This window comes from Artemia franciscana, chromosome 11, assembly GCF_032884065.1.
Source record: "Artemia franciscana chromosome 11, ASM3288406v1, whole genome shotgun sequence".
Lineage (NCBI taxonomy): Eukaryota > Metazoa > Arthropoda > Branchiopoda > Anostraca > Artemiidae > Artemia > Artemia franciscana.
This window is the reverse complement of record NC_088873.1, coordinates 18,750,718-18,764,970: the sequence shown is the minus strand read 5'-3', so window position 1 is coordinate 18,764,970 and position 14,253 is coordinate 18,750,718. Positions and strand designations below refer to the sequence as shown.

Below are 14,253 nucleotides of genomic sequence, written 5' to 3'. Positions count from 1 at the left end.
TTTACTTTTCTCTGCACTTACTTTAAGTCCAATCAGACTTGAGCATTCGATAATATCATCTAGCATCTTTTGAGCATGTTCAGGGTCAGAGAGGAGTCCAATATCATCAGCGTAATCCAAGTCGGTCAAGGACAGATTTTTTCCAATTTGGGCACCATTGTGTTGCATTAGGCATTTCCTAGCACCAAGTCTATACAGTAATTAAACAGGATTGGAGAGAGAACACGGCCTTGCTTTACTCTACTTTCGACTAGGAATTCTTCAGTTTCCTCGCCATAGATTCTTTTCCGGCTTGTTGACTCTGAGTAATATGCCTGAATCAGTTCAATAAACTCTACAGCCATGCCATTGATTTCTAGGATTTTCAAAAGTTTGTGACGAGTAACGGAGTCGAAGGCCGCAGTGTAGTCGAGGAATATTAAAGCTAGAGGTAAGAGTCCCTTGATCACCCTCATGAATTTTTTTAATGTTTGCAATTCAGCTCTGCAGAAGGCTATTAAAGCACCCTAAATCTGAATACCTAAATCCTTCAGAATACTTTATTTTAGATATTAATTCTACCTGCAAGGGGGGAAAGGGGGTAGTACTCACTACATTCGTTACAAGTATCCTCTTACAAAAAATTGCTGCTAGAATATGCACTTTTTCCATGCTAAAAAAATTTGCAAATTTTTGCCTTAACTGTGGTATGAAGTGGAATGATAAACTTTTAGCTGTGAACTAATATTAGTTCCCTTTTCCAATTTTTACGGGCTTTGAGCAAATCATTGGGGCATTTTATAAGATGCTCAATTTTATCTTCAGCTAAATCTATACGATTTTCATGAACTAATCATATTTGTATAATCTTGCTGTAACTTTATCAGGATTTAGAGCCTAATAAGGTCTGCTATAGCAATGGATTTATGCACAGAAATGTGAGTTTTATAGATTATGAACAAGCGTTCAATTCTGTTGATAGAAGAGCTTTAGCAAAGGTCTTATCCTAACATGGTATACCAGACCAATACATTAAAGCGATTTGTGCTATGTACGAGAATAATACTGCTGCGATGAAGGTAGGAAATGATGTTAGCAACTGGTTTTGTATTAAATCGGGAGTTAAGCAGAGTTGTGTTCTATCCCCCTTTGTATGGATCATTTTGATGGACTTCGTCTTCAGGAGCACAGGAAAGGCAATTGGAGACCATGGAATCAAATGGAGAGGAAGAACGCTCCTGGACTTAGATTATGCTGATGATTTAAGCTGATGATTAGATGAAAGTGTGAGCAAAATGAATGAATTTTTAGAGGTTTTACGAGTTCAGGGTGCTAGAATAGGTTTGAAAATTAATGTTAAGAAGACAAATTCACTATGGCTAGGAATTGAGTGACGATGAAAAGGTGCCGTTGGGTACCGAAAAGATTGATCAGGTTGGCAGCTTCACTTACCTTGGTAGTATTATCAGTAATGACGGTGGAAGCAGTAATGATGTTAAAAGTAGAATAGCTAAGGGTCACGGTGTTTTTTCCTAGTTAAAAAAATTGGAAGAATAGGAAGATAAACCTGCAACGCAAGATTAGAATATTGGAAGCTACAGTGATGACAGTGATCAAATATGGCTCTGAAGCATGGGCGCTCCGAAAAGCGGATGAAAATTTACTAGATGTTTTCCAGAAAAATTGCCTACGGATTGTTCTGGGTACCCGGCTGACTGACCGTATTTCAAACAGTAGGTTGTACGAAAAATGTGGTCCAATCCCGCTTTCTAGGGCTATAATGAAAGAAAGGTTGAGATGGTCACGTTCAGCAGGATGACATATTGCGGAAGATTGTCCTTTTTGGCCAACCGTCTGGGGCTACACAGAAAGCATGTCGTCCTCGACTGGGGTGGAAGGATGTCATACAGAAAGATTTAAAGGAAATGGGAACTTCCGGTGAGGGTGTAAAGAGGGATGCCTTGAATAGATTAGATTGGAGGAGGAGCGTCCGTAGCTATGTTGGCCTCAGGCGGCTTAGTGCTGCAGTGAGTTATCAGTAGTAGTAGTAGTTATAAAATCAAACAAAGAAAAAGAAACAAACTGCAATAGCCGATTTTTTTAGAAATAACTTATTCCACAAAATCAGGATATTCAGGTGAAAAAAAAAACGAGCTTAGACGGCCAAATCATTTCACTACTTAAAATCACTAGGACTTACAGTGAACATATTAATGAACAATGTTCAAATTACCTTGTTTTTCTGAACGTCATCCTTAGACATTTCCGGAAAGCCAAGTTCTGCATCAACAACCTGAAGAACGTCATGAGCTTTCTTCCACAAATGGGAAGGATCACCGGGTACTATTTGAATCACATACTCGTTTCCAAACTGTCCAACAACTCGCTCGCGCTTAAACCCCTAAAAGAAGAATAAATAACTTTACTAAATTTATTTTAATAGTACTTTATTCACCTGAATTAATTCAATAGAGCAATCAAATATATACTAACTTGTCTTTGAATAATATAAAGTCAAAAAATATAAAAAAAAGATTCAATTTACTTTTTTATTAACTAGAAAATTGAGACTCTTCTTGAACTTCCAATTCCTGGCCATTGATGGCGCATAGGGCATCTACAAACGTTTCGTTCCCGGGTCTTTTTACAGTGACAGGTAGCAAACCTGTCCCTTACCTTGCGGCAGCTGGAAATAACTATTAAATACATTCATACTTGAAATATATTTAGATTCTGCTCAACAATCCTCACCCGAGCACAACTGGTCTCCGCAACTCCTACTTAAAAAATACTTGAAAAAAATCAATAAAAAATATACCCAAGTACCCAATAGTACCCTAGGTAATCGAACAAACCAGTCAGCTGGGCGGCATATGGCCCCGTATTTCCAAGCAGAGCATCAATTCATTGTGCTACCATGGGTTATCGCTAAAGCGATTATGTCGCTTATACACTACTTGTGTATGGTTTTCTTTACATACAAAAAAGATTTTCGGACAAGCCAATAAAGTAATTAGCCCTATTCTAACGTCATCTTAGTGCCAACTTAGGGGTGAAGGCCTGTCCTCACCCTTGCAAAAACTTTTATTAGTTCGCCAAAGCTCCTGTAGCAAAAACTGCTACCAAATTTCCACCACAGATGTCCCTTATTTAATACACAATATTGACAATTTATATTACGCATAGTAAAGTTGCTATAATGAAGATTAAATAAAAAAAACAAGTTTTTCGAAATGGGAATAAGGAGCGACATTAAAACTTGAAACGAACAGAAAGTACTCCGTATATGAAAGGGGCTTTTCCTCCTCGACACCCTGCTCTTTACGCTAAAGTTTTTTATTGTTTTAAAAAGTACAGTTGCGAGAAAGAATCTAACTTTAGCACAAGGTGCGGGGTGTCGAGGAGGAAAAGCCCCTTTCATATACTGAGTAATTTCTGTTCGTTTTTAAGTTTTAATGTCGCTCCTTACTTTCATTTCAAAAAACTTGTTTTTTTTTATTTAATTTCTGAAAGTTTTTGAATTAATGCATGTCTGATTTTGGCTCTCCGTACATAAATTATTAAAATGAAATTTGCCTATTAATTCTTTTTTTGGCTAAATGGCTTTCTCTTAGTTTTGATCAGACGATTTCGAGAAATAAGGGGTGGGGAAGGAGGCCAAGTTGCCCTCCAATTTTTCGGTTACTTAAAAAGGCAACAAGAACTTTTAATTTTTAACTGACGTTTTTATTAGTAAAAAATATACGTAACTTAAGAATTAACTTACGTAACAAACTTTTATATTCTTATATTTTTTATTATATATATATATATATATATATATATATATATATATATATATATATATATATATATATATATATATATATATATATATATATATATATATATATATATATATATATATATATATATATATATATATATAGGGGGTTTGTCCCCTCGTTAATACCTCGCTCTTCATACTAAATCTGAAGTTTTGTCCCAATTCTTTAAGAATAACCCCTGAATCAGAAAGGCCGTAGAATAAATAGTTGACATAACTAAAAATAATTTAGCATAAAGAGCGAAGTATTTATCTCCTCCTAAATACCTCGCTCTTTATGCTAAAGTATTTTTAGAAGCCCTCATATGCGTAATAATCTCTGTTCATTTTAAGTTTTAATGCTTCTACTTACTTTGAATTGAAAAAAACTTTTTCATGTTTATATTTCATTGTTTTTTTTAATAGTAATGCTAGAAAATCCTGCGAGCTTTTCATTGAATTTCTCTTTCCCCATGAAATATTCCTCCAAGGAAAGATCCTCCCATGTAGCCCCCTCCCCTGAAGCCCACACCCAAACCAAAAAAAAAACCCTGAAAATGTCGGTACACTTCCCAATAACCATTACTGTATGTAAACATTGGTCAAAGCTTGTAACTTGCAGCCCCTCCCCCAGGGACTGTGGGGGGTAAGTCATCCCCAAAGACATAGTTACAATGGTTTTCGACTATATGGAACAAAATGGCTATCTCAAAATTTTGATCCGTTGACTTTAGGAAAAAATGAGCGTGGGAGGGGGCCTAGGTGCACTCCAATTTTTTGGTCAGTTAAAAAGGGCACTAGAACTTTTCATTTCCGTGAATGAGCCCTCTTGCAACACTCTAGGACCACTTGGTTGATACGATGACCCCTGGAAAAAAAAACAAAAAAAAAAACAAACAAACAAATAAACACGTACCCGTGATTTGTCTTCTGGCAAAAAATACGAAATCCCACATTTTTGTAGATTGGACCTTGAAATTTTTCTATAGGGTTCTCTGATACGCTGAATGCGATGGTGTGATATTTGTTAAGATTCTATGACTTTTAGGGGGTGTTTCGCCCTATTTTCCAAAATAAGGCAAATTTTCTCAGGCTCGTAACTTTTGATGACAAAGACTAAATTTGATGAAACTTATATATTTAAAATCAGCATAAAAATCCGATTCTTTTGATATATCTTTTAGCATCGAAATTCCGTTTTTTAGAGTTTCGTTTACTATTGAGCCGGGTCGCTCCTTACTACAGTTCGTTACCACGAACTGTTTGACTATATTTGGTAACAGTGCCGAAATAGTTACATAAACCGAATTTTAGTTTTTCTTTGTTTTTAATTTTTTTCCTCTTAGCAACATAATTGCTCTTAAGCCCAAGAAATCAAATAGTGTAATCAACAGTGAGAGATTCAGTAGAACCGCATAACCACCTGGCTTCAAAAAATGTAAACAAATAACAATAAGTTTCACACTCTGTAGAGTAGCGAAAAAGTGACATCTTCGATCCATCTCAGATAGGATGTCCAAAGAATATTGTATACAATTGATGAGTCATACCCTAATGGTCATCATTTTGACTGCAATGATTACCTCAATTCAATTCTGGATCCTGTCCCAAAAATCCTGGATCCATCACAAGCCACGAAATCAGATTTATAGGGCTAAATATCCAACAATACCACTACACACACAGTGACATTCGTTAGAACTAACCTTAAAAACAAAATTACCAATATATGACAATAGTAACGAAGTAGTTACATAGCTTATTTGTAAATATGGAATAACAGTCCATGGCCCCCTATCTCAAATTGTGACAACACTCGAGAATAATTGTCTTGGTACTTATAAAAAGGACGTAGATACAGCAATGTCCTTTCAAATAAGCCCGTAAACAGCTTTTTATGACTTTCCAATGCCCTGATGGAGGAGAAAAAAAGAGAAGAAGAGGAGGCAAGAAAAAAACGAGACATCAGTGCTACCTATGCAAATGATTTTCCTTGTTATTCGAGGTGGGGGCTATAAGATTCCTGAATGGGATTTTCGGCAATGACAATTTTCCTATCGGTTCGATCCGACACCATTTTCGAGGGGCTTCACATTATTTTTCAAAATTCCCATAAATTTGTTTTTGCAACAAACTTACACTATTAAGACAGATAAAAATAGTAGTCCGTTGATTATTAGTTAAAATCAGGTAGTTGCGGGCATCAAGCCATGGCTAATTGTAGGAAAAGCCAAGACAGATAGTCCAGGTTAGGGGCAAATCTGGCATAAGCCCGTTTTAAGATTGCACAAAAATGATTTCATTTCACTTGTTGATAGATTAGTCTATCATCTATCCGTCCATATATCATTCCTAGGGCAAAACTAAGGTAGATTGTCATAGAACTAATGGATGAAAGATCAGATTGATTTTGGGTTGACATGTGACGGACAATGTCCACTGGACTTGTATGCAAAACGGGGAACTGAATTTGCTTGGACTCACAGGCAAACAAGTGACCTAAACCTAATGGGCTTGGCCGCTTGTATAAAGTTACCATGTCTGAATCAGTTACAAATGACAATTTTTTCTCACTAGAAACTTTTTTTTAACGCGTTTTTTAATGTTTTGCCAGGAAACTGACACTACTGTGTCCTGTGTTAATCTCTGGCTGCTTTGTGTTGTGGCATGCTGTTAGTAGCAGTAGTACTCTTAAAAACTGGGATGAAATATAAAATCAGATTATGTGGAACATCTAGAAGTCAAGATCTCTCTGAAATCATAGGAAAATAACTTTAAAAGACTCATATAACATGCCTTAAATAGTGTGTTAAGAGTAACAATCATACCTAAACACAAGGGGGAAGTGTCACCCTGAAATTGTTTGAAAGAACCCCCTTAGTAGTTGAATGGTGAAGCTTTTGGTAGAAAAATAAAAAAAATTTCAGTATCTCTATATTTCATACCTTAGCTTGGTAATACGGGAAATTAATCCGGGGGTAATACGGGAGTTAATCTGATTACTTACTTTTATATTCATATGTATATGTATATATACATATATATATATATATATATATATATATATATATATATATATATATATATATATATATATATATATATATATATTCATATGTATGTATATATATATATATATATATATATATATATATATATATATATATATATACATATATATATATATACATATATATATATATATATACATATATATATATATACATATATATATATATATATATATATATATATATATATATATATATATATATATATATATATATATATATATATAACGAAAAGAGAAACCACCAATGCAACAGCACAAACACATTAAAAAAAAAAAAGGAAGACAGAAGGAGAAAAGGAAGACTGTTTTCCTAAATTATTGATTAATATAGACCAGCACTTGAATGACAGATTACCGAAGATTGTCCTTTTTGGCCAACCGTCTGGGGCTACACGGAAAGCAGGTCGTCCTTGTCTGGGTTGGGAGGATGTCATAAATAAGGATTTAAAGGAAATGGGAACTTCCTGGGAGGGTGTAAAGAGGGAGGCTTTAAATAGATTAGGTTGGAGGAGGAGCGTGCGTAGCTGTGTTGGCCTCAGGCGGCTTGGTGCTGCAGTGAGTTATTATTATTAGTAGTAGTAGTAGTAGCACTTGAATGAGGCCTTAACCCTACTCATCCATACAATCACATAGGTCAAACAGCATAGCCATACACAATCAACCTTAAAGAATAATCCACATGGACAGGCAGTCATGTCGTCAATAAGTATAAGTCGTCATTTACCAAACAATAAAAACAGTAAAGACAAATAATTCAGAGGCAACAACCCAACACAAGGGCTCATCAGGAGAATACACACTTGCCTATTGGGTTTCGGCACTTTAAATTCTTAATTCTCCTCGCAATTTCCTATAATATATAATTTCTTTCAGCTTGACGCATATTTTTCCCGCTATCTGGTTCAGCAATAAACAGTACACATGATATGCTAATTGGTAATTTTTGTCTTGACTAATATAACTTGCTTATGGTAGTTATTTGACATCTGGTCTTACCAGACCATTCTATTTTATAATGAAGTTACTTAAGGTTTATGTTTACCATGTATGTTTTTGGCCGTTTTTAAATACACCGAGTACGGTCGACTCATATACCGTAATGAAATCTCCTTACATTGTACCTGTTACACATAGATGCTAAATTAGAAAGAATTTCATTGGTTGACTTGGTTGACTTCGTCCTATATTCTACTTTTTGCCAATAAACTACGCAGGGTGAAACCAATAGAAGTTGATAAAAGTTGAAAAAAGTGGTTCCATAGCGTAATAATTCGGATGGGGCCGATCAAGATATAAACGTCAAGTTGTGTTTTTCTTGCAAGAAGACAAGAACTAAGAAATAAAAACACTCTAATACAAAAATATTCTAAAAAAGAAACTTACCGTGTATTTCAGCAGAATCTCTAGTGATTCTGGCATACTATTATTCCTATTCAAGTCACAACTGTTTATTCTACCACTGTCATATAAACCTCTAACACTGAAAAAAAAAATTATATTATCAGCAAATAACTGAAATCTGTAATTAGTGTTTAGTGAAAAACCATAAAGATCATAACATTGCCATCATAATCATCAGCATAACAGATTAAAATACTATCGCCACTTGCATAGCTGCGTTATCCAACAGAACTAAAGAAATTAAAAACAAATTTAAATTAAGCTTAACTTTAGTTATTTCAATTTTATTTCCTTCTATTTACCACAGTACAAACAAAAAAGTAAAGCAAAGTGGAATTAAAGCATAAGTAGAAAAAGGGCTAGAAATATAAAAATGCCTCTTATTTTCTTTGGGCAAAATTAAGTTTGTTTTTTTTTATCTTCATTCGAATGTAAAGCAAAACAAGATAGAATAGTAATAATAATTTATTTATCACCCACTTCACAAAACAGAGGTTAAGTGGAGTAAAATACAAAAGAAAAACAGCAAAAGTAATACAAAAGAAACAAATTTAATCACATACAAAAAAAAAGACGGATAAGGCGATGAAAACATCCTAGCCTATAAAGCGCTTCAATAGCTAGCTTCGCAGATAATTTTTCGAAAGCACCACTAATATCTGTCGCACAATACTTTTTATCCAGTTTTGTATCAAACAGTTCGTGGTAACGAACTGTAGTAAGGAGCGATCCGGCTCAATAGTAACCAAAACTCTAAAAAATTGAATTTTGATATCAATAGCTACATCAAAAGAATCGCATTTTAATGCTGATCTTAAATATATAAGTTTCATCAAGTTTAGTCTTACCCATCAAAAGTTACGAGCCTGAGAAAATTTGCCTTATTTAGGAAAATAGGGGGAAACACCCCCTAAAAGTCGTAGGATCTTAACGAAAATGACACCATCAGATTCAGCGTCTCAGAGAACCCTACTGTAGAAGTTTCAAGCTCCTATCTACAAAAATGTGGAATTTTGTATTTTTTGCCAGAAGACAAATCACGGGTGCGTGTTTATTTGTTTGTTTTTTTTTTTTTTTTTCCAGGGGTCATCGTATCGACCAAGTGGTCCTAGAATGTCGCAAGAGGGCTCATTTTAACGGAAATGAAAAGTTCTAGTGCCCTTTTTAAGTGACCAAAAAAATTGGAGGGCATCTAGGCCCCCTCCCATGCTCATTTTTTTCCTAAAGTCGACGGATAAAAATTTTGAGATAGCCATTTTGTTCAGCATAGTCGAAAACCATAAAAAATTATGTCTTTGGGATGACTTACCTCCCCACAGTCCCTGGGGGAGGGGCTACAAGTTACAAAATTTGACTAGTGCTTACATATAGTAATGGTTATTGGGAAGTGTGTAGGCGTTTTCAGTAGGTTTTTTTGGTTGGGGGAGGGGTTGAGAATAGGGGGATAGGCTAGGGGAGCTTTCCATCGAGGAATTTGTCATGGTAGAAGAAAATTTCCATGAAGGGAGCGCAGGATTTACTAGCATTATTAAAAAAAAAACAATGAAAAAAGAAATATGAAAAAGTTTTTTTCAGCTGGAAGTAAAGAGCAGCATTAAAACTTAAAACGAACAGAAATTATTACCCATATGAGGGGATCACCTCCTTCTAATACCCCGCTCTTTACGCTGAAGTATTTTTAGTAATTTCAACTATTTATTTTACGGCTTTGGTGATTCAGGGGTTATCAAACAGTTCGTGGTAACGAACTGTAGTAAGGAGCGATCCGGCTCAATAGTAACCAAAACTCTAAAAAATTGAATTTTGATATCAATAGCTACATCAAAAGAATCGCATTTTATTGCTGATTTTAAATATATAAGTTTCATCAAGTTTAGTCTTAGCCATCAAAAGTTACGAGCCTGAGAAAATTTGCCTTATTTAGGAAAATAGGGGGAAACACCCCCTAAAAGTCGTAGGATCTTAACGAAAATGACACCATCAGATTCAGCGTATCAGAGAACCCTACTGTAGAAGTTTCAAGCTCCTATCTACAAAAATGTGGAATTTTGCATTTTTTGCCCGAAGACAAATCACGGGTGCGTGTTTATTTGTTTGTTTTTTTTTTTTTTTTTTTTTTTTTTTTCCCCAGGGGTCATCGTATCGACCAAGTGGTCCTAGAATGTCGCAAGAGGGCTCATTCTAACGGAAATGAAAAGTTCTAGTGCCCTTTTTAAGTGACCAAAAAAATTGGAGGGCATCTAGGCCCCCTCCCACGCTCATTTTTTTCCCAAAGTCAACGGATCAAAATTTTGAGATAGCCATTTTGTTTAGCATAGTCGAAAATCATAATAACTATGTTTTTGGGGATGACTTGCTCCCCCACAGCCCCTGGGGGAGGGGTTGCAAGTTACAAACTTCAACCAGTGTTTACATATAATAATGGTTATTGGAAAGTGTACAGACGTTTTCAGGGGGATTTTTTTGGTTTTGGGGGTAAGGTTGAGGGAGGGGGCTATGTGGGAGGATCTTTCCTTGGAGAAATATGCCATGGGGGAAGAAAATTCAATGAAAAGGGCGCAGGACGAATCTGGTCACGTTAGAAAAAAATGTCAAATTAAGAGCTTAATATACAATGCTGGGTGTTCGGAGCCTCTCTATTATGGAGTATAATTTGAAAATAACACAACTATACGAGCGATAAAACATGTATACCACAACCATAACTCAACTAACGAAAGAACTGCTAAGAGATAACACAACTATAAAGCGAAAACAGGTGAAAACTAACGGGAAAATAAACGAACTAAGAGGTGGAAGGGGCCCAGAGAAAAAATATAATCCTTTTTCAATTTTGAGCCTAACTTCCGCAAAGGAGTAAAAATGTCAGAAGCCCCGAAATACCGAATTATTTTCTTTTCAAACACTTCGTGGTAAGGAACTGTAGCAAGGGGCGACCCGGCTCAATAGTAAACGAAACTCTAAAAAACGGAATTTTGATGCTAAAAGATACATCAAAAGATTCGAATTTTTACGCTGATTCTAAATATTAAGTTTCAATTAATTTAGTCTTTGTCATCAAAAGTTACGAGCCTGAGAAAATTTGCCCTATTTTGGAAAAAAGGGGGAAACATCCATTAAAAGTCACAGAATCATAACGAAAATCACACTATCGCATTCGGTATATCAGAGAACTCTATAGCAAAAATTTCAAGCTCCTATCTAAAAAATGTGGAATTTTGTATTTTTTGCCAGAAGACAAATCACGGGTGCGTGTTTATTTATTTGTTTGTTTTTTTTTTGTTTTTTTCCCAGGGGTCATCTTATCGACCAAGTGGTCCTAGGATGTCGCGAGAGGGCTCATTCTAACGGAAATGAAAAGTTCTAGTGCCCTTTTTAAGTGACCAAAAAATTGGAGGGCAAATAGGCCCCCTCCCATGCTCATTTTTTTCCAAAAGTCAACAGATTAAAATTTTAAGATAGCCGTTTTGTTCAACATAGTCGAAAACCATAATAACTATGTCTTTGGGAATGACTTACTCCCCCACAATCCCTGAGGGAGGGGCTGCAAGTTACAAACTTTGACCAGTGTTTACATATAGTAATGGTTATTGGGAAGTGTACAGACGTTTTCATGGGGATTTTTTGGTTTGGGGGGTGGGGTTGATGGGAGAGGGCTTTGTGGGAGGATCTTTCCTTTGAGGAATATGTCACGGGGGAAGAAAAATTCAATGAAAAGGGCGCAGGATTTTCTAGCATTACTATAAAAAAAAACAATGAAAAAATAAACATGAAAACGTTTTTTCAAATGAAAGTAAGGAATAGCATTGAAATTTAAAACGAACAGAGATTATTACGCATATGAGGGGTTCTAAAAATACTTTAGCATAAAGAGCGAGGTATTTAGGAGGAGATAGATACCTCGCTCTTGATGCTAAAATATTTTTAGTGATTTCAACTATTTATTCTACGGCCTTTTTGATTCAGGGGTCATTCTTAAAGAATTGGGACAAAACTTACGATTTAGTGTAAAGAGCGAGGTATTAACGAGGGTACAAACCCCCTCGTACACATAATAAAAATATAAGAATATAAAAGTTTGTTACGTAAGTTAATTCTTAAGTTACGTATATTTTTTACTAATAAAAACGTTCGTTGAATATTAAAAGTTCTAGTAGCCTTTCTAAGTAACCGAAAAATTGGAGGGCAGCTAGGCCTCCTTCCCCACCCCTTATTTCTCAAAATCGTCTGATCAAAACTAAGAGAAAGCCATTTAGCCAAAAAAAAATTAATATACTAATTTCATTTCAATAATTTATGTGCGGAGAGCCAAAATCAAACATGCATTAATTCAAAAACGTTCAGAAATTAAATAAAAAAAACTAGTTTTTTTAACTGAAAGTAAGGAGCGACATTAAAACTTAAAACGAACAGAAATTACTCCGTATATGAAATGGGTTGTCCCCTCCGCAGTCCCACGCTCTTTACGCTAAAGTTTTTAATTGTTTTAAAAAGTAGAATTGTGGCAAAGAGTCAAACTTTAGCGTAAAGAGCGAGGGACTGCGGAGGGGACAACCCATTTCATATACGGAGTAATTTCTGTTCGTTTTAAGTTTTAATGTCGCTCCTTACTTTCAGTTAAAAAAACTAGTTTTTTTTATTTAATTCCGGTAAGAACGAGGTAGATATAAAAGAAATTTGCAAAACCGGTAATAATTTATGCGAATACGTTTTAGATCACCAGTCAACAGAAGTGGCCTAATACCAGAACAGAAGAGCACAGAATGATCACAAAAATTTGAGTAAAGCCGAGTTAGCGCTCTCCTCCTATAGTGTCCACGATTTGCTACAATCTTAGAGTAACCGAGCCTCAGCTTATCACTAATATCTTTGACAGCACGAGACCGAAGAGCATTCATAGAATCGCATACTGTTATACCAAGCCAACGAAACGATTTAACACGAGGAATACTAAAACCATCGCAGTATAGTGATTCTGAACAATTATTAACGTTGAAAACAAGAAACTCGCACTTGTCAATATTTAGGTACAGGCCGATATCGCGGAAAGCAGAAGTAACTGACTTCACTGAACGGACAAGACCAGACTCAGTTTGACTAATCAGAAGAAGGTCATCCGCATAAGCCAGATATGAGATATCAGATGATCCTAGTAGGCACGTAGTCGATATTTTTGATAATACATTTTCAATACAAGCATTAAAAATATACGGCGAAAGAACTCCCCCTTGTCTTACACCGCAACGAACAGGGATATGACCAAAATAAGAATTATATAATGACTTAAGGCGAAGGTAAGAATGGGAGTACCAAAAACGAAGCACGTGAATTACCGACGGATTTACTCCTCTCTGGCATAATGCTGTCCATGCTTGAGTATGACAAATACTGTCAAATGCTTTAGACAAGTCTAGGGTTGCGAAATGAAGTACGCGACGAGTGCGATGGGCATCTTTTAATAAAGAAGTCAAAGCACGGTCAGCATGCTGACAGCCTAACCCAGATCTAAAACCAAATTGATTATTATCATTTAGAGCCAGCTTAGTGATATAAGGTAGTAGGAGGTGTTCAAAAAGCTTGCTAAGAGTACAAGCTACCGTTATCGGCCTATAAGAACTACAAGAAACCGGATCTTTTCCTTTTTTTAGATGAAATTTTTGAATAGATGAAATACGGGTTTTTTCTTTCTTTTTTTTCAGTCTTGGTTCTCAACGGCCCTGAATACAGCTTACTCGTTGCTTATTATTTATGTAATTCAGATTACACAGCCCACATTGCATCAACAAAACGCTCAAATACTATTTAATTCAGTGACCGATTACCACTAAGAATTTTATTACTTTGTTATCATAAATAAATAAAAAAAAACTAAGGTTAAGGCACTTAGTTTAAGCTTGTGCTAAATGCTTTAGCGCTTGATACAAGCTCAGTGGTGTTTGGTGGTTATGGTGTTTACGGTAAACCAGCACTTAGTTTAAGCTTAGTTTAAGCTTCA

At 35.5% G+C, this 14,253-nt stretch overlaps 1 protein-coding gene across 1 annotated transcript in view; it reads right to left on the bottom strand.

Moving 5' to 3' along the window:
- The window catches only part of LOC136032920 (N-acetyltransferase ESCO2-like), a 45,516-nt gene that overhangs the window by 10,571 nt on the left and 20,692 nt on the right, over positions 1–14,253 (bottom strand). The window contains exons 4-5 of the mRNA XM_065713382.1: positions 8,241–8,337; positions 2,213–2,380 (exon numbers count right to left, since the gene is read on the bottom strand). Coding sequence (XP_065569454.1) covers positions 2,213–2,380; positions 8,241–8,337 — 265 coding nt within the window. The remainder of the gene's footprint in view (positions 1–2,212; positions 2,381–8,240; positions 8,338–14,253) is intronic.